The sequence below is a fragment of the Dermacentor variabilis genome, chromosome 6 (assembly GCF_050947875.1).
Source record: "Dermacentor variabilis isolate Ectoservices chromosome 6, ASM5094787v1, whole genome shotgun sequence".
NCBI lineage: Eukaryota > Metazoa > Arthropoda > Arachnida > Ixodida > Ixodidae > Dermacentor > Dermacentor variabilis.
The window spans coordinates 159,347,572-159,369,117 of NC_134573.1; the positions used below are offsets into that span (position 1 = coordinate 159,347,572).

The window sequence follows — 21,546 nt, forward strand, 5'->3', positions numbered from 1 at the left end:
AACGGGCATTTGAAATGTGCGGTGGGCGGCGATCATTCGCTGTAGCCTCTACGTACCACGGCGTCGCAACCCACGCCCCTGTGCTGTCTCTGGTTCTGTCCTGTCCATCCACCGTGCCAGTGCCTTTGTTCTCTCTTTTCTCTAACTCCGCCATGTCCCGGTAACCAACTCTTTACAGGTTGCCAGATGTTACCATAGCGGACAGGAAGACAGAACGCGGTTGACGCCAACGGCTCCCACGTGACGACCTCATTATCAGGACAGTAATCTGGAAGAAAACCTTAAGCTATCCTCACGCGGTCGGAATAGTGCACGGGCCGTATATGCGGCGCAGTAATTCACGCGATGGGGTAGCCCGTGCCGTACAGTAGAGCCGTACCTGCATCGGGTGCGCCGCTATATGTCGCTCGTCTTGCAGCCCGTCACTAGAGAACGCCACTTCTGCGTTTGCCATTAAAGTCATACGGCAGTTATAAAGCAAAAAAAAAAAAAAGATCTGCTGATTCTGGCGATTCTGAACTCATTTCCTTCGAAAGCAGCAGGTTGTCGCAGCGGACACTGCCGTCTCTAACTAAGAACAGAATTTTTTTTTTCCCGCCACGACTGCGGCCAAGAGGCAGGACCTCGACGTCCCATCGTGGGAGGCCTAGGCCCAGCCGACTGAACTGCTGGTGCTCATTAGAGTTCACTCTCTCTCTCTCTCTCTCTCTCTCCACGACCGCGAGATGACGACCGCGTAACGGAAAGTCTATCACACTGCAGCAAACACAGTATGCAGTTTTCAACTGCTGTGGCAGTAAAATAACGAAACTACAGCGCTGTCACCCGAGAACAAGAAATCTTAATCCACTAGAGAGACACCCAAGAATAGGAAACTGCCTCCGATTTCACTGAGTGAAAGACACGGTGAATAAAATGAAAAGAAATGAAATAAAATTAGCAGGAGGAGGAGGAGGAGGGAGATTGAATGCGCGACTACTCATCAGGACCGAGCTCGGGGTGCTCGCTTGCTCATCCAGGTCTGGCCACCACGCCGAACGCCCCGAGATACGACTTTCGCAGGCGAAATGTACGCCGCGGAGTGCCCCTTCCCTAATGAGTTGGGTATGCAAATCATTTCAGCCTTTCGAGTCATTGACCACTCCTTTTTCCCCAAAATGCCGCTGCCCCTTTCCTTGCTGCTTCAACCACTACAACTCCCAGCTCCCCGGGTTTACTTTTCTTTCTTTCGTTCCTTTTTTTTTCCTTGCCTCCCGCCTTCTTCTCCCTCTATTTAGTCGCCGGTCTCTTTTTGTGCGCAGTCATCGTTCGTGTCCCAACGCCGAGAGCGGCCGGTCTCCCCCAAAAAACGAGGCTGGCTGGTTGAATGCGAAAAGTCGTTTGGGTAATGAACTCAGCGGAACCATCTGCGTGGAGATGTCTTCTTTCTCGCTCGCATTCCTTTTTTTTTTCTATCAAACTCCTCCCGACGTTGTCCCACAAATGGCGAATGCTTCCTTGCCTCTCCTCGGACGGAAGCTGCTGATCTCCTCCTGATTATTCCGACAAGTGAGGCCTACTTCAGCTCTCTGCAGTCTCGGAAGCTCCTCCGCCCGCCCGATGCGATACGAATCGCGAAAAAAAAAAAAAGGAAAACCCAACTCCAAACCATCGACCGAACGCGAGCTCTGCTGCCTAGCTAAGCGCAATCAAGCGTAGCGTTCTCTGGCACCGCTCTGCGCGACACACGCCATGAAACTGAACTGTGGAAAAACAAGGAAGAAAGTGAATGCGGGGGGTGGTAGTTGAAACCAGTGAGAAGTACCAGCGCACATACCCGAATGAAAGAAAAAAACGATAGAAAGGTTTACGGACAAAGCGACTGAAAACTACCCCAGCAGTGCGACCATTTATGATGCGAAACGAGCCCAGGAACGTGTTCTGCGTTCTGGAGCGAAAGAAAGAACCAGACTGCGCGAAAAAAGAGAACCCAGTAAGGGAACGGGCGCCGGCAACAGCAACTTGCTAAGCGTCGTTTCCGAGTCGCTCCGCTGTCACAGACGCCCCATCGGGGACAAACTAGCCGGCTAAGAACTCGCGCGAGGCAACGCACAGAGCCGGGAACGCCGCCGACGCCTTCGCTCCCAGGGAAAACGCACGTACGCAAATGCAGACTGCAAGTCGAAGAGAGGGGGGGGGGGAGGAAGCAAGAAAAAGAAGAAATGAGAAAGAAAACCGAGAGACAGGCGACACAGGCATGGAGGGAGAGAATCGGTAGTGTGCGGAATCGACCAACCAAGCGCGGCGAGTAATTCACAAAGAGCAGACGCGAAACAATTCGCAACCGCGTTAGAGGAAGTGGCGACGCAGAAGAAAAAGGAACGAGAAAAAAAAAAAAGAAACGAACGGCAAAGCGAAGTGTGAGTGTGTCGAGGACGAATCTGCTCTCGAAAGCGAAACGTGCTCGGATTTGTCGAGCGCCGCCGCGTCAACAGAAGAGGAGGAAAGGAAGAAGAGTTAAAAAAAAAATGCCAGCGAGGGAAGAAGGAAGGGAAGCCGCGGCGCGAGTGTGAGAGCACTGACGCGAATGCACCGCGTCCAATTGCGTACGCACGCACGTACAAACGAAACGAGCGGTGGTACTCGGAGAGACAGCGCCACGACGACGGTGCGACGACCACGGCGACGTCGCGCTAAGGAAGGGGGGAAGTACAACGGGAAGAGAGGAGACGACGTGCTGCGGTTTTCCTCCCGCCGTCTCGTTTCCCCTAGTTCTACCACCGCTGTTTACGAACAATGAAGGAGTAGGGGGGAGGAAAGAAAAAAAAAAGAGAAAGAAAGGCGACAGAGGCAGGCAGAGATGCCGCGACAACGCTGCTAGCGATTTTGCTTCTTTCTTTTGAGCTCCTCAATTTTCTTTCTTCGCGCGTCTCTCGGTTCCTTTGCGCCAAGCCCGATCTCTCCCGCCTTGTTGACACTGCCAAAAAAAAAAAAAAATTGTTCCCCATTCTCCTTCCGAGCATCGTCCTTAAGCTCCCCCGGCCACATCTCATCGGCTCGCATCGATCATGTCTCGTGTTTCCTTTTTCCCTTTTTCCACCGAATTTTCTTCGTAATGCGGTCGTTACTGGCTTCCTTCTTGGAATCACGCATGCGTTGGTACGGGTGATCGAGTTAATAATTACGTCCTCGCTTTTTTTTCTTCTTCAAAATGTTATCCCTTTACAAGAGTAAACAGAAGGCGCTGCTTCTTTTTCCGACCGCGACTGCCAATTTCCGCTCAGTGCGTTACCTGCAGATGATACGATCAAGGCTTAACGAGCTGTGCTCGGGCGCCAGAGATCGATAAACAAAAGGCGCGGGGGTTTCATTCCTTCCTGGCTTCTGAAACGTCGAGCTATGACGCCGTTGTCTTATTACGCTTGAAAAGGCTCAAACTTTTGCCTTTGATCTTGCGAAACCTAAGCCGTCGAGGGCCAGAAAGAAAAAAAAAACACACAGAAAAACATCGGTACCTTCATAGAAAGGACGGCTTCGTGTGAAACCTTAGCATGCCGTCAGACGGGATCAAGTTCGCAATGTCGAGAACAGAACGTGATCATTTGGTCGGACCTTCGAAGCGTTAGGGAGTTGGGGACATCTTGCGGCGAGCCGCAGACCCCGCTCGCACTCGGTTCTCCCCCTTGCTGCTCTTCTCAATCTTGCTTCAGCCTATGGCCAGATGTTTTGACCGGAGCGACTGGCTGTCCATAAACCCCGCTCTTGGTCTTTCGACCAAGCCAGCCCTTCCCAACGGAATGGCCCGGTGCGTATTTCCGTTTCCACTTGCGTCCTTTCTTCCTCTCCGCCAAGGGTACACACAGGGTCTGCGCCATTATTCAGCAAGTCCCGAGGTGTCGATGCGCGCAGGACTTGGTCGAAAGAGCGGCCAATCACGGACGGCTGCGCTACCGCGCGCGCCGCGGGGGGGCGGAAGTGACAAGTGCCCTCTAGCAACCAGGCTTGACAACCGTTTACTTCCGCCAGGCTTGCGTTTTCTCGCTGCTTCCGAGTGACCGCCCAAGCACTTCGAGCGCGTTCGCCGCTAACGTCGGCCACTGGAGCCTCGCGACCTATCCTCGAAACGCTTCTCCGCCCCCCTCCCTCTCTAAATCTCTTTTCTCCTTTCTTTTTTGCTAGAAACCTCTCATGGCACGCAGGTCGCGGGCGTCGATAACGGCGTGTGCACACGCGCAAAATGGGTGGAAGCTGGAGGGGATGGAGACGGGGCCTCCGGGCGGTCGTCCAAATTGCGTTTGGTTTGGGGCCGGCCGGCCCAGAAACGACGTTAGCGTGGACGGAAGCGGTCCAGAACGCGCGCTCGGGAGACCTCTCGTCCGAGGAGCCGGCGGTCCGGGCACAGAAGCGCTAATGTGGTGTACGGTGACCGCGCCAACACACCATCACAGCTGCAGCGAACGTGATGGGCCTGGTCGCAACCGGGCGGTGTGCAACCCCTCTCTCTGCGTCATCGACCTCCAGCGGGCGAAGTCTTTAGGCGCCGTAAAGGAAGCACGTATACACACGGCAGCGTTATATGGCGCCAGGAATGAAAGCACGCCGAAAAAAGAAAGGTGTGTTCTGTAAAAGGCGTAGCACTACGTAGCCATAAGCGAGATGGGTAATATCGACACGCAAGAAATCTTATCAGCCATCGCATGTGCCTTACATTAGCGCATCGCGACGCACGACGCTTCAGCCGCGGACTGATTGCAGGGAGAGTTAATCTATCCACATGAGCGAATATTTCATGCTGGTGCGGTGCGGGCGAGCCTGGCGCAATGGTAAGCGTGGATTTAGAGATGGACAGTGGAGACGGGAAAGCCTATCCCTGGAACGTGAGAGACCGCAACAGTTTCGTCGCAATTATTAAGCTGCTCTCAGATACCTATTGTGTAACGCCTAGTGTTACAGTCAAGTTCGTTCTGGTCAAGTACGCACTATATGCTGCGAGACGCAACGGTATTTGGCGAGGAGCTAGTACTTTGATGTCTACCGTTCCAAGAGTCTTATAGCCATCTGCCGTGGCCACTGCCGAGGATTCAGTTCGGACTAAATGAGCCTTCGACGTCAAGCGCGGAATCTTCTTCCGTTACAGCTAGAAATACAAATTGTCCTGAAAAAAAAATTGAAAAGAACAAAGAGCAGGAAAACAGACAATGCTACAGACCATTTCGCTGCTTACAAACAAGGTCCTGGGACGGTTCTGTTCTTTCGCCAGAGAAACAGAGCGAGATAGACGACGGCCATCCGCCGCAGCGCGGAGAAACAGAAAGCAGCAGGTTTCGGACAGTTTTCCTCTGCAGCCAATCGCAAATTCACAAATAAATTTTGCCGCATATTACACGAAAAATTATAAATATTTGTGCTTGAGTCATGATACGCGTTTCTTTTATTTGAAAATGCAGGAAAGGGCGTCTCATGCGTTGACGCAACCCATTTTCTTTTTTTTTTTTCTTCGTCGTAACAGTATAGGGTGATAAGACACGGAAGTTTCTTGGGGTCGTAGGCCCGCTACTGGCCACGACAAGTGAACAGTCTACACCAGTCTAAACTTATCCATCGCTCCTCTTCAGTGCTCCGTCCCATTAGGCTGGAAGGTTTATTCTCAGTTTCCGAGGAATGTCGACGTCGTCCTCGCCCGTAACCCGAGTGCCGAGAAAGTGGCAAACACGGCTCGTGTTCTTCGGCGCTTCGGTGAGCACGAGCCCAAGCAAGACGAGCTGAAGCGCCGCAGCACACGTGAGCCGGCGAAGAAAGCCAGGCGGAAGGCGGCTTCGCACTCGGTTGCGCCTACAGCCTCGCAAGAGCGCCTATCCGATGACGGGGCGCGCCGCGCGGAAGGTTGCACAACAACCACGCGCGCTTTCTCGGGCTGCCGCTCTCGCGTGGAGCTCTCTAGATCGAAGGAGTATCGGCACTCGGGGGAGAGCGGGCCCGCGTCTTCCCGATCGAACACGCGCGCGCGCGTCCCTTATGCAACGCCCGCAACGCACGCGCGGCGACAACCTTCGGCGTCGGTCGCGAGGCGTTACCGCCCGGTCGCCGCGCGTTCGAGCAAGCCAGACCCAAAGAATCCCGGCTTCGACGATGCGCAAATGCTGCAAACAACGTTGGGAACGCGCCGCACTGCGGCAGCGCCCAGTTCGAGGACGCTTCTCAGCAAGCTGGGCGCACGTACGCGCATGCCACATTTTATATTCAACGTTGGCTAACCATGCCGGTTTGAACGCTCCATTAAACCACACTTTATAGTTCTTCCTTCTAACTTTTCCTATACACTTTAGCCTTTGTGCTAAACCAGCCCAACGGGAAGAGGGGCAGTACACGACGGCTGTACGCGGGAAACACTGCTTTGTACACTCAGAGAGATGAAGGAATAATTCAAAGGAGCGATCGCTGCTCACTGGGCCGCGAAACAAGAACGCGGAGGCAGCGACGTTCACACGCACGGCTGGCGGGCGTCTTGAATCGAGCGTCGTGGCTTACTTTCGGGCACTATCTCAACGCTTTCATCAGCCATCCTCAGTGCTTCGGCTGCTACCGTGGAAGTTCTGGCTTACTAACGTCGCGATGAACGAACGGTGCGACACGTCCATACATAATCCGATATCGCTAACGCGTCTATCTTCGCGGCATCGCTGCTCTGCGGTGCTCCGCGGCACACACAGAACGGCGTGGCACACGTTGCAATCTGTTGGACAAGGCGCACTATACTCGTGCATCGACTTTGCAGGCACGCGCTGCCTCTCGCGACTGCGCTCGCTACGAGTGCAGAGATTGTGACCGCAGAGGCGAGGAGGAGGTGCAGGCCGGTTTTCTTTAAAGCAGGCGCTGACTTCTCAGAGGCGTCCGGGTTTTGCACGCGGTCTCATACACACGCGGCTTACGTAACGTCGTTCCCGAACACGACACGTGCATAGGGAGACGGCAGAGAGAGAGAGAGAGAGAGAGAGAGAGAGAGAGAGAGAGAGAGAGAGAGAGAGAGGAAGAGAGAGAGAGAGAGAGAGAGAGAGAGAGAGAGAGAGAGAGAGAGAGAGAGAGAGAGAGAGAGAGAGAGAGAGAGAGAGAGAGAGAGAGATGGATGCGTACCTTCTTCAGGTGTCCGTTGGAGGTTCCGAGGAAGGCGACCGTGTAGTCGTGAGTGGAGACGGCCGCCACCGATGTGAGCAGCACGTTGGAGTAGGTCAGCACGGGTGTCGCGTTCACAGGCTTGCTGCCGTCTAGCGGTGTGTTCACGTCCATGCCGCAGAAGTCATCGTTGATTTGCACTTGCTGCGAAGGAGAGAGAGAGAGAACGCAAAGTTAAAGCGGGAGGAAAGAGTTCAGGTTTGTGTGGGTATACTATTCAGGCAACACAACTTTGCATACGAATTACGAAGCTTATGATAACGTCGATCCACGGGGATGCAGTGAAATGACGTGCAAGGAATTGTACGCTCCGATACGACGAAGGTGGGACGTCAGATTTCACTGGCCTAGGGATCTATAGGGAGGACAGAGGGGGTTTAAGCGAAATTTTTCGGCTCCTCAGGGTGCTTCAAGTTAGTCGTACTAGACTGATGAGACGTAATGTTCTACACTCCTCATGTAGATATTGTGAATAGACATAGTACTCCTCGTTCTCGATGACAACATGTTCCTCCCTTCAACAACGTCCTTAGCGTGGATGAGTCGAACGGTGGTATGGGCCAGCTACCCCCTCTGATATGCCCGACACCGACTCTTCCAGCGGACATCCTGCTAAAATTCTATCAGGTTCCGTTTTCCAGAATTGTATGAACAGCGCAATTTGATGAGGGAAAAATGTCTCCCGCTCCAAAACATTACAAAGTAAGCATACGGAGTAACACGCAATAACACGAATAAAGTAAACTGCACAAGTGTCGGCAGCTACAAACGTATACAGCACTGTGTTCGCGTGCCTACGACCGCTTGCCCCGAGCAGCGAGGGAGCGAGATCAGGACCGAGACGCCCGACCGAGTCATCAAAGAGCGCTAATGTCCTTGGCCGGGGAGGGAGGCTACAGGCCGGTGGCACCAGATCGCAGGTGCCGTTAACGGCGTTCCCGTTGGCCATGCGCCGCGGGCCCCCAAGTCGGCTGAGGCGACCCGCGAAAAAAGGTGTCTCCGACGCGGTCGTCGTCGCTGCTACCGTCACGGCGTCCCCAGAAGCCTATGCCTTGAGCGCCCCCTCCCAGCCGTCCACTGTCATCGCGTTAACGTACATGTGCGCCACCTCCTCCTTCGGCATCTTTTCCATGTGTACTTCTTCGTATACGACGGCGTATACCGGCGTCTCCTTTCCCTCCCAGCAAAATGAACATTTATTTCTGCATTAATAAAATATAGGTGTAACGAAGCAAAAGCAGCCGACTAACGCTTGACGAGGCTGTGGCCCCCTAAATATTTGCACCGTCACGCGCTGCATGCCTCCAGCCTTTGTATTCTTCACCGAGCCTACTTCACACGCACGCACGTCTTGCCTCCTGCTACATTTTTAAAATCCCCACTTACGTGCACTTCCACCGCGCCATTAATTTTGCTCGCCTTACGTATCCCTCCTCGTCCGCATCCTACCCCGACGGGCGCCATACATGCGCGCGCCGGCGACTTATTTCGCCGGGTGGATCGAGAATGCGAGGCACGCTTCTCGCACCATTCCAGATAACAAGCGCACGCGCTACGGCCCTGTAGCGGCGTCGCACCTGGAAATGAGAGGACGCAGAGGACGAGAGTCACGGTCCTCCTGCAATTTGCCGGCACATGAGGTGTCCACGCGACGCTTATGCATCTGCACCACTCACGTTGCTTCTGCAGCGTCGCAAGAGGCGCCGTTGTTTTATGCCCGCGGCGCACAATGGTCCGGTCGGGCACAAAAGAGCTCACATCGTGCCCGTTCCGCACGCGGACAGAGACAAGGAGAACTGCGCTTTTAACGACCGCTTTTGATGTCGGTGTACGGTACTCGTGCAAAGAGGTCGCCCTGGAGCGGGCAAGGACTGTATACGACTCCCAAAGGGCGCCACACATAGCAACTCTAGGCAAGGCGTCGCTGCAGCGACTAATGATGGGGCCTCAAGAGCCAAGAAAGTGTCGCTCTGCTCCACCTAGCCAAAAAGGTGCCCACTTTAGTATTACGAAGCATCTCCTGCAGCACACAAGGCATTCGATGTAAGAGAAGTACAGACAAGAGTACAGGAGATTGGTAAGCGTCCTTAGAATTCTGCGAGCACTGTTCACAAGAAATGATTCCAACCCAATATTAGAAATATACGTACAAATGCCTTATAAAATGCATGCTTCGTCCAATACTCCCACGCGATAGATAGGATCCCCCGCATGCTCATATGGGATTGTTGGATGTACTATAGTGGTTTGGGGCATATGAATGTTTTCATCGGGACAGGGACGGTTAACGAGGACGGTTAACGAGGGCGGTCAGTACACGAAATCACGGTTTCAATACACTGCCGCGGCGGCTACATTCTAGCGGGAAGGGGGGGGGGGGGGAGATGAAAAAACTCCGTGTGGTCAAAGTTAATCCATAGCCATCAACTATATGCCATCAACTACCTAGATGGTAGCTCACAGTGCAACGTCGCAACATTCAACCTTAATTCGGAGGTCAGATATCAGAGGTCGCGTTAAGACAGAAAATAGGCGACTTGTGGAATGCGAAACGCGAACAAGAATGTGAAGGCCGACAACACTTTCTCGAATCTCCAGTAATGCCTCAAGGAAGAGGCCGTGCGCGGATAGATTGGTTTCCCCTGATGCTGTCACAGCAGCCATATTTGAGAGCCACTAGCACGGCGAAAAGGCTGCACCGTTAACCCTGTCCACAATCTCCAACTTATTTCCAGCAGTGATGTGCAATCTGCGAGTGGCTGGTGGTCCGCTATGGCGTCCGTGACGTCACGTGCGGGCCTTATTGGCTATCAAAGGCGCTCGCTCCCCTCTTTGTGGGTAACGGTCGCATTTATCTCTCTAGCTCTTCGATAAGGTTTCCTTAGGCCACTGTTGATCTGTCACCAGGGCAATTTCCGCGTACTTTGGCTCGGCGGCTGCAGACACGCAAGTCCCATAACATGGGTGCGGGGCGAGTAGGAGCAGTTGCGAGATCTGGACATTACCGAAGGCTCGTTTACAGGGCTACGTGCGGCGATGCCATCCCACACCGCAGCAAAGGGTTGCGATTCAAGGGGGAGGGGGTCAGGGTGCTTACAACAAGCTTCCACAAGGTAGTGTGTAGTGCACCCCGTAAAACACGCGTGCAGTGCGGCGAAGACTACGGATCGCCTCAGTCAATGGTGCACAGAGAACCAAAGGAGCTCAACCGTGGTTTTGTTGGCGCCGCGTTAATCCCTCCACGCCACGCTGACTAAGAACAGCAGTTTTGGCATTATCGAGTAGGAACGAATTGCGTATGCGTGATGTAGAGTGGAGTAGAGTATCAAGTGAGCGGCGTTCCTTGGAGCCGAGCCGTTCATAAGAAAGAGAGAGAGGACATCACGGCGTTCAGGGCGCAGTTCAATCTACTGAACGGGTTCTCCCTTGACGTGGTAGCTCTTAACGCCAGACGATGTGGTCGCATATTTCCGAGGAACGTGGTCGTTCCCGTCGTGCCTGATCGTGCAGTGCTAAGATTTCCTCTACGCTACTTAACATACAAGCCTGGTATATTTAACGTAACGTCGGTCGCCGAACCACACGCGATATACACCACCTGAAGGGGGGGGGGGGGGGAGAACGAAAAGGAAATAAAACAGAAATAAAAAAAAACACGGAAAGATTAGCGGCACAATTGGGTGATGCTGTGCCGAGACACTCCGAGACACAATCAGCCGGTTATTTTTCCCGATTGGTTGATGCTACTCGTACAGCTTTTGCTGTGGTGCACGGCGTTGCCTCTATATTAGGGTCCACGCATGCTGCAACACCGGGGGAGGGGAGTGTGGCGCGTGGTGACCGCGTGCCGTTCCGGCGGATCGATGGAACGAGCCGGCCGTCGGCCACCGTACTGCCGGCGAGCCCATTTGCGCTCCGCGAGGAGCGTGTGCAAACGCCGCGGCCGCGTGCACTCCCCCGTGCCTGATGCGCCGCCGCAGTGGCCGGCCGCTGTGGTCCGCCATTTGCTCTATAGACGGTTCCTGGCGCGGGCGCATGTCCCCTCTATCCAGGCCGTATACGTCCCAAACCGTGGAATCCATCCACCATGCCAGCGAGCCTTATGAAACGGTACTGCAGTGTTCAAAGGGTATACGGCATGCTTCTAAAACAGAACTTTAGTATCGGCAAGATCCCGCGCACACGGCAGCAATGGGCGCAAAGCCAGGAGGCGGACGGAGTGATGTACGCATTTTTTTAAAAGCTCGCCCTCGGTATACGAGCAGCACCCCGCAGTACACTGGGAGCAGCAGAGACGGCCAAGTAACGCAATGTCTGTATAGATCGCAGTGACTTTTTGAGAGACTTTGGTGTTGCCGATTTCGCGTTGCCTCGGGAGCTCGTCTGTATAAACTTGCTGGAAGTCCGTATCCCTCTTGCCTCTTTTCACCGTCAGCACTTTACAGAAAATTCTGGACAGATGACAGGTATGATAATGGGGATTATGAGAAAGACCGACGTCGGATCAGGATTTTGTTGGCTCACGTTTTTCAGCACGGAATCGTTTTTCACGCTTCATTATTTTGTCGGGGCGTCTTACTTTCACGCAGTTTGGCAGGTTAGCACTTTACCGTGTTTAGCGATGTGTACGGCATTTATAGCGACGAATCTTGCGCACAATTAAAGCACAAGCTATAAGTAAAAGGCCGCTAAAATGTTCCATCAATGTGTCCTAGCGTCTTTATTGCCAAAGTACCGCGTAGTCGTAGGCGAGCCGCGGGTAGAAGTTATCGATCAGCCGAACCGCGAGTCATTGCCCGCATCCACGCTAATTGAAGGTCCGCCTCCTAAGAAACACTCGGAGCGCATTTGCCGCTAAAGGTAAGCTTCTGAAACACCAACGGATCATGCCGACGGTGCACAGAGACCATAACGGCGGCGTGTCCTAACGGCACTGTTTCGCAAGAACACAGGGTCAGCCGGCGATTAACTCGACCGGCCGTGTAAGCTAGCTGCTTGTGCTCTCCCACGCAGCCGCATATCTTTCGGCGAGAGCTCTGAAGAAACGCATCGTCGTGGGGCGTCGAGAGACCAAATGGGAGAACGCTTGTCAGAGGTGATCGGGCAAAGCAATGCACGGTTGCCCCGGGAAACGGCGAGCAATCTCGGCCTCGTATACTGTCTGAAATGAGGAGGTCGTTATTCGCGAGAGCTCTCCCTCCACACACGCGCCCTCCCTTTTCTCCATTTGCACCAGTTAATTTCGACACTACTCGAGTCGACGATTTGCATTTTTTATTCGCATTTGGTTCACGAAATACTCGCCCGTCACAGTTGGTGCGGAGGAGGGCGGCGCGAAAGTCCCACGATTTCATTTCTCAAAGCCCCAGTGGACTTCACGAGCTGCGTTATACATGACGTTTCAGTTGAGGGGGCAGGCTGGCGAGCTAGAAAGACATGTCACAAAGCGAAGTATTCGCCCGTGCTAACCTACCCGGAATCGCCCAGACGAAACGGTGTAGCTCTTATTACGAGCTCGTAAAATCTGCCTGTGATTAGTATTTGTAGAAACCACGGATATTAGCCGATATTGAATAATGCCCGAAATCTCGAGTATATGAATTCCGCTATGAAAGGCTTTCGTTTACTCACACGCCAACTTAACGTACGGTATTATCGACACGGACGCTTATCAAGAGACGACAACAGCGAAATGACCGGGGGGGGAAACACGATGAAGCGATTGATTGATTTTCTAATTGAATGAATGAATGAATGAATGCTCGGGAATGAATCTTGACCGTGGCGGACTCTTGTTATATGCGCCAAAATAATTGCAGAGGGATGCTTTCGCACTCCTCCCTGGTCAGAAGCCGGCCACCATGCGGCCGCGGGAATCGAGCCCACCACCTCGCGAGTCCGCTGCAGAAATCCAGGAAACGGCCATTTCTCGATGGGCACCATACGCCGACAGAATTAACCGGAGAGGTCAGCCTCGCCAACCGTGACACAGCCTGCGGCTGGGAGAACAGCGAAACGACGAGTAATAATGCGAAAAGCTAGCCCCGCAAAAGAAAAACAAAAAACAAACAAGCAAACGTCGGCGCTCGTGTATAGACACACAAGCCCAGAGCACAACGTTGCCGGGCAAGTGGCAGCGGCCATACACAACGGCGCTGTCGCGCGCACGATCGGACGGTATTAATTTTCGGTTCGGCCGCCACGGACCACCGTGCTTCGTGCAGCAGCAGAAGAAGTAGCAGAAGAAGCAGCAGCAGCAGCAGAAAGCAGCTGCACAAAGAACAGCGGCAACGAAGCCAGAGGGCGAGGAGGGAGAGCCTCCAACGCAATTAGCACGCTCGGATGCGCGCGCAAAGCGAACGCTACTCGAGCCGCGGTCGCGGGGCGCGCCGCCGCGTAATGTCACACCGCAAGGCAAAACAAAGCGGAATGCGCGGCGGCGCGTCCGCTTCCCACGCGTACTCCGGAGGGCGCTTCTGCCGCTAAACGTATGGGGCCACGGGAAGACTGGTGGAAGTAGGGAAACGACAAAAAACGCAGACGTACAAAAACAAAGTTCCCAATAGGGAGTCAGAAAATTTGGTTATGGGAATTCATCGTGCTTTCTTTTTTTTCTTTAGCCTAGGTAGGACATTAGGCAGTATAATGGCGAGAGCTTGGTGGCGCAACCAACCGCCCCGTTCCAAAGGGGAAGCTCATAATATCCATCCATCCATCCATCCATCGAATGCGGCCACGCGCTCAAAAGAAGCCTCACGAGCTGCAGTGCGCGTGAAGACGCTTGCTTCTATTTATGCATGTTCCCTTTGATTCGGGAGGCTGGACGTTACAAAAGCGACATCGTGGCAATATGAGAGACACGTAATGGGGGGCTCCGGATTAATTTCGAGCACCCGGAATCGACGTCGGCTGCATCCGAATGTGACGTGCCACGGCTAGGAATCGAGCCCACGTCCTCGTGCTGAGCGTGCTGAACCATCCCAGAAAGCATCGTAATGTGACGGGGCTAAGCTTACAGAGAGAGAGAGAGAGAGAGAGAGAGAGAGAGAGAGAGAGAGAGAGAGAAACACGTTACCCGACCAACGTTCAGAAGCAGAGCGTGGTGGCGATATGGCGAAGGAATGTATTGGAAACAAACTGTCAGAAGACGTATTCGCGCATTTGCCGGCATCTATGTACGTTTGTAAAGCGAAAAGCGAACGAAACCACTGCCACGCTCGAGCGATTTAAGACCTAGCACGACACCGATGGGAACGAAAGAAAAAAATGGCTGTGGCTTAGCTAAGGTTAAGCCCAGGATGCGAAGCATACTAGCCTTTATTTTAGTTGTTGAACCACTGTTTAGCCTGGTGAACTGCTGTTGCTTGGCTATATTTGGTTCGGCTAGACGAAGAAACAACTCATGCAGGCGAGCGCACGAGTTGAGCCTCCGCTTTTGCAGTCATATGGTAGCTACGCGGCGGCGCGCGGCGCAGCAAGGAAGAGCGTGGTTGTGCGGCTAGTATGCTTCGCATAAAAAGGAGAAGAAAGAATCATGACATGGAGGAAGCTGGAGTGCTAACCACGACTTGACAAACTGCTGCAAGTTAAGCGCCCACGTATGAGAGCGCGAATTTTTGATGTGCCGCGGTAATCTCACTAAATTACCTCCATGTTTGTTTTTTTGTCCCCCTGTGCCTTAATTATCTGCAAACGTGTCCACACGTGCGAGTACACGCCCCATGCCCGAACGCTCGTCATCCTCACTCATTTTCGTTCCTCTCCTCAGACAATGCGCGTGCGTGGGTGGATATGTCACAGCTCGCGTGTGCGCCCGGTCGGGTTACGTTGGGCTCAAGCACTGCACCGTGGTCACGGCTTGTGAATGGTCTTGCTGAAGAAAAGCGCCACATTGCAAATTTCGATCGGTATATTGTTTTTTTTTATTATTATGGGGTTTTACGTGCCAAAACCACTTTTTGATTATGAGGCACACCGTAGTGGAGGACTCTGGAAATTTCGGCCACCTGGGGTTCTTTTACGTGCACCTAAATCTAAGTAGACGGGTGTTTTCGCATTTCGGCCCCATCGAAATGCGGTCGCCGTGGCCGGGATTCGATTCCGCGACCTCGTGCGCAGCAGCCCAACACCATAGCCACTGAGCAACCACGGCGGGTGATCGGTATATTGTTAAGGGCACGCTTGGGGTACTCGGCCTTAACGTAGAAGCGCTTAGAATACGGTAAATGCATTTTCTTTGACATTCTTAAGGAGACAACGCCGAGTTATACTTTGGATTTAACGTTCGTATGGAAGGCAATGCAAAACATGCGAGGTTATTATGTTGCATACGGAAATATTCCGACAGGGATACCAGGCTAAAGCTCTCTTGTGACTTGCACTTCGATGTCCGCGCTTGGTGCTACGCGTTGACGCGCCCCAAAAAGAAAAAAAAAAAAAGAAAAAAAAACAGATATTGCCAACAAGCCGATACAAAACTGTAGCGTACCAGATCAAAGTAATTCAAGCCATACAACAAGACAGCCGAAAAGAAGTACACAGCGCAGTCGCAGCCGCTGTGCGAGAAAGGCGACGGAGGATCCCGCACTTATATTAACGCCGCCCTAACACGAAAGAGGAAATATCTCGCGCCGAGCACTTACCGACGCCGCAATCCGTGCGCTTCCTTTAATAACGGCAAACGCTTTAACCGACCGTTGCACAGCATCTTCGAGCGAGCGGGAGCCGCGAAAGCCGCGGTGCGTGTATACCGTGGCCTCGACGCCTTCGTCCTTCCTCGCCCCGATTTCTCGATCTTAATACATTTATTTTTATTTTCCTGCGATCCAGCTCCGAGGTCCGACGGCTTGTCTCCGTTGTGATTGTTTCTCTTCCGCCCCGTCGCGTGCCGACGCCACGGAACCGGCGCGCGCTCACGCACGAACACGGGGTCTTCTCTCTCTCCTGTTTACTGTGCGTGTCCGCGAGCACGGACGCGAGGATGGAGGGAGGAGGACACGCAACGACGGATGGGCTGCCACGCGTCGCGATGTAATAAAGCGCGGTTCGCTGCCCTACCGCTCGACCTGCTGCAGGGTCCGCGCGGGCGCCGCCGGACGGCGGCAAAGGCGCGCGCGCTCCGCATGCATGCATGCCGCCGGAGAGCGGATGCGAGAAGGCAAAACACGAAGGAAAAGAGAAGAAAAACGAGGCAACGACACGAGCAAGGACGGGCCCGAGCGAGCGCGCACCGAGAAGGCATTGTAATGAAATTAGCGCGGTTGCCGCGAGACCCACGGTCGGGGGGAACGTGGCATCCGCCGAGCGCGGCGTCACCGGCGACGGACGACGACGGGCTTACACGCACGGGGCCGCCGCCTTTATTGGATTACCGGCGCTCGCTTTCGCTTATTTCTCTTTCCCGCCGCGCACGTGCTTCGCGTGGAGCGTCCATTTTTCTTGATATACAGGCGCACGAACTCCCGCAACACGCAACATACCCGCCATTCCCCCCCCCCCCCATCTCTCTTCCCACCTTTGCCTGCGCTTCAAACGACGCCCGACACAGCGATGTCTCGTGATGCCGCGGACAGGCAGCAAGAGTGGAACGCGGTTCATTCCCGACGCGCGAAATCGCGACAGCGCCGAGCTTTAAATTGCCCGCCCGGGAGGACACTCTGAGAAGCCGAGAGTTCGGGCGTGGGCCCGAGACCAGCGCGCTCCGGCGAGGCCGCGGTGAAGTGCTGCTTGCTGCTGATCGCACTTCGGCGGAGGCACCCGAATGCTGCTCTGTGCATGCATTGTATGAACCACGCGGGCTGATTGATACAAGAGACGACCGCCAAAACGCAAAGGGGCCGTACGCATATACTGGGTTCTTTCAGTTGTCGCGTCGTTCTTGACCTGGCTCGTAGCGAGAGTGGGCTTTGGATCTGGCCGTCGACCGGAAGTCCAACGAGTTGGAATTTTTTTCATTCCGAGAATACTCGAAAACAGACTCAGAGTTCCTCTCGGTTTCACTGATGTACAAAGGCGCTGTACGAATTAAGCTTCCCGCGATGAAAGCAGGGGCCTCTTCTCTCTTAAAGTTCGCACCAGAGCTACGGCTTTCTTACAACGAACCCTACGCGGGGCAGGGTCAAATCCCACGCAAGTCACATCAGGCTCGTCGCCTTCAGCAGCCGCTCTGAAGCTAATGCAGCTCGCAACTGCATTAACAAACTCTGTCCTCTCCCTATCTGTAGTTCGCCCAGCAGAACATCTCATGACTACGCCAGGTCATCGCGCAAGCCCGATAACGCATGCATGGATCTACGTAAATGCGTGCACGCATGCGTACGCATACGAATGCATGAAACACGCACGCACCGAAATCCAAAGGTGGCAAATATGCCGGCGTTCGGTGGCTAGTAAAGAAAACCAGAAGGGAGATGCATGGCGGTCGAGGGTGGCGCGCCACCCGAGCTGTTGCGTCTGCAAGTGGGTGTTGTTTCATTGTGGACTTGTTGCTCCTTTCTTTCTTTCCTTCTTTCTTTCCCCCCTCATCGCTCGCCCTGCGTGTGGACGTCCGTCCGTCCGGCGAGAGCGGCGAGGCGGAGAAGCGGCGGTTGGTCTCCGAGAGCCCGCAAACGAAAACCGCTTGTTTCGCCCGATCGACTTCGGGGGCCATTGATCGCAGCCGACGCCAAATTAACGACCTCGCCCGGCTGCCGCCCAGCCGAGACCGGACGGGACGAGACGGGACCGCGAGGCGGTGGAGGGGAAAGGTTTGGCGGCCGTGGTGCACGGCACACCGCCACCACTGCGCGTGCGCCTGGTACTGGTCAAACGCAAACGGAAAGAGGGCGGTGCAGAGATAAAAAAAATAAGGAAGGAAAGAAGGAGAAAGAAAAGCGCTGGAGGGAAAGAAAACGACTACAGATGGCGTGCAGACAGCGGGAGGCAAAATGACGCGAGCATTCTCACTTGGAAACGTCATCCGGCCTCTCGCGATTTGCCGTACAACACAGCAGCAGCGTCCTGCCTTTTTCGCTTCGATATATAGCCTCAATGGTTGGGGGCGTCCAAGTGGCATCGCTATCAGACGAAAGAAGGGGGCAGGGGAGCTAGTCGGCGTGCATTCTTGAAGGCGAGGGGAACGGTAGATATGATAAAGAAAGTTCACGAACGAGTCTGTTGGGGAAAAAAGTCGACTAGATAATTATCTTCAAAGATGCACAACAGATGACGTGAAAACTTGCAAATCTAATACTTTTATGGCGAATTCGCCAAATCGCCCCGGTGCGCACCAGGGCGCCCCCTATGTGCCGTTTCATCCAATCATCGTTTGGCTCAGGGCAACCCGCTAAGCGCCGGAGCGATTTGGCGAATTCACCATTATAAGAACACGCGAGAGCAATGACTACGAGTGATAATATGCTGTATAACATAACGAATTCGCCAAATCACCCCGGTCTGCACCAGGGCGCCCCTATGTGCCGTTTCATCCAACCATCGTTTAGCTCAGGGCAACCCGGTAAGCGCCGGAGCGATTTGGCGAATTCACCATTATAAGAACACGCGAGAGCAATGACTACGAGCGATAATATGCTGCATAGCAAAACCACGACTGCGCCCACGTGAGAAAAAGAAAATTAAATAAAATGGAGGGCCCACAGTTACAACCAATTCCCTTCAAGCTTCATGATCATAAATTTTCGCGACCTCTATAACGAAGTTACGGTTTAAACGTTCTAACAAAGCTCCTTCTCTGGGAAAGTGCACTAAAAGCTCGAAAGAACGGGGACGAAGTCCGCTTTGCGCACCGACGTACGTGAACGCCGGCAGTCGAGAAAGCTCGCTTCAACGCGCCCAACGAGAGCGAATACCGCGCTCCAGGAAGGTCACTTCCACGAGGCCACAGGTTCGCATTGTCTCACACGGAACTACCGCGTCTGTCCAGCCGTTGCAAGCACAACCTACGAACAAACACGCGCACGCACGTACGTACGGACGCACGCGCAATAAAGGCCACCCGGAATGCTGCCCCAGCAGAATGTGGGTCGCAATTACGGAGGATGAAGCCCAAAATTCGGGTCATCGCAAGTTTAAGGCCTCGTTTAATTGGTCGCGTTCAGCGAAAACGAGCGACCCCTTAGGGCAGCGAAACTGCGCACGAAGCAGCCACGGCCATTTTTTTTTTTTTTTTTCAAGCTCGGTGGGGCTGCGCGCAAATTGCGCCAAGGGGGAAGCACGGCGCAGGTAGACGACATTCCAGGAAGCTACAGTCATTAACGGCCGGGAGGGTTGTCAAATGCGTGCAGTGGCCAACTATACTGGGCAGGCTAGGAGGAGAGAGTGAAAGTGGTCATCAGCGGTGCTCCCTTGCAACATTGCTTAAAGGCACGCACAACGGCGAGAGCTTAGTTAAGTCTGGTCAAGCTTTTTTATTCCTTTCTCAAGACTCGATTTGCATGCGTTTGGCAGGAAGACGATGGCCATTAGCGGAGAAAGTGTAAGAGTTTCCTCATTTGAATTTCGGGCGCGAACGGATGCGCGGGTAGCACGTGTTCGAACAGTTTGCATTCGCAAAAAAGTTCCCGAGACTCGTTAAGTTTAGTTCTCCGTTCCTTTAGAATGTAATGCAACCCTCGTTTATCGATAGACCGTTAACGAGCCCCGAGCAAACACTGTCCAGATCTTGTTTGTTGCATCTCCGTATCTTTTTTTTTTTTATTCCAGTTTAACACTGCAATACAGTGTCATTTTAACCACGGACCATGACTCTGCAGGATAACATCGAAACACCACTGAAAAAAATAACCGAACTGACAGGTCTTCTGCTTGCACGCCCGCAGGCGCAGGTCGATATTCAAAAACAGTAGGCGATGTGTATCGGCGCCACAAATCAAGCAAACATGCGCACATTCTTTTACACTCTCCCATCTCTCTTCTTAGTTTCTTTTCTGCTCGAAAAAGCCCTGCTAGGCCTGCACTCGGTATTTCGAGCACACAGGTTCGCTTTGGTGACGTTATTGGTACGACGCGTCAAGTTCTCTACACTCCATCGAAGACCACGGTAGGCTGCGCGATCACGTGAGATTGAAGAGTCAAGCTCTCCAGCGAACTGCTCGCTGTCAGTGTATCGCGAGATCACGTCAACCCGGCGGTGGATCACTATCAAGCTGAAAAAAAAAAATGAAAACGAAAGAGAACGCACAGGCATTCAAAAAAATGTTTCGTGATGATTTATAGCGCTGACAGTTTATGCGTCCGTAATGGACTGGCGGCGCTCAAACCGCAAGCGTTGTTTAACACATTAATTCGAGAGAAAAAATTCCATCACAACGTTTTCTCAGCACATACGAATTTTTAAAAATGGGGGGGAGGAGGAGAAACCCGGAGCAAAATTAACAAACAGGGAAAGATGCAGGCTTTATTTGCACGTAAGCGCTGATCCTTCCAAAGCGACGGAGAAGTGAAGAATCTTGCCCTGCCGCGAAGCACCGACCATCCTCCTCTCGCAAATGAAATTGCAGGACGAAACGAGCGAGGGGGAGCAAAAGAACGCTATCTCCCTCAAGGCTTCTTTCTACAACAAGGCTGAACACTCCACGCCACGCTTAACCGCTAAGGACGCCGATAATCAACAGACCACCCGGTCTGAAAGAAGAAGAAACAAAGCGGCAACTCGCGGTGTTCCGTTCTCGGATGACGGCCACGCGCTCAAAGAAGGAAGACGCCAAAAGCAAAGCAGAATGAAGCAAAAGTGAAGCAAAGCAAAAGTGAAGCAAAAGCGGAGCGACGAGGGCCCAACCAGAAGCAGCCCGGGCGGGGGAAACGCCAGCCGCGCACAGGCGACGTGGGCCAGCTGCAGCGGGCGTGCCCGTACAATCGGGGAACCGATTCGCAGCGGGAATCAATGGCTGCTCGTCGCACTGGACGTCGATAAACGAACACAAGCGACGGGATCTCTGCGCTCACTCCCCCGCCCGCTCTTCCTCTGCGCGCACAAGACGCATCAAACAGGAAAAGAAAGAAAGAAAAAAAGACGGAAAGGTGGTCGAAAAGCAAACAATCTGCGAAAATAAAGATAGACAGAGAGGAAAGAGAGAAAATAAAAGCGTCATTCCTCCAGCAACTCCCGTTTGGACGCTCTTCTCCCCACTGCTCTCCAGCAGACCAAGCCCTGTTCGTGCCCAAGGCCAGAAACCGGTTTCGGTTTACGCCGGCACATCGGGCTTTCCCGCCCAACTCGGGAGCTCTCCGGAGAAGCCCAATAATCCGCCGGTCTTCTCCAACAGCATGTCAAAAACACGGGGAAGCGGGTAGACAGAGAGAGATAGAGAGAGAACGAAAATAAAGCACGGAGGTGGAGAAGAGAAGACATGAAAAAAAGAAAAGAGGCAGAGACAGAAAAAGGAAGGAAGAAGTCCGCAT

At 53.5% G+C, this 21,546-nt stretch overlaps 1 protein-coding gene across 5 annotated transcripts in view; it reads right to left on the bottom strand.

The window, feature by feature from the left end:
- The window catches only part of PlexA (plexin A), a 350,566-nt gene that overhangs the window by 64,910 nt on the left and 264,110 nt on the right, over positions 1–21,546 (bottom strand). For all 5 annotated transcript variants that reach the window (XM_075696438.1, XM_075696437.1, XM_075696441.1 and 2 more), the window contains one exon: positions 7,111–7,293. In XM_075696438.1, the coding sequence (XP_075552553.1) occupies positions 7,111–7,293 (183 nt within the window). The remainder of the gene's footprint in view (positions 1–7,110; positions 7,294–21,546) is intronic.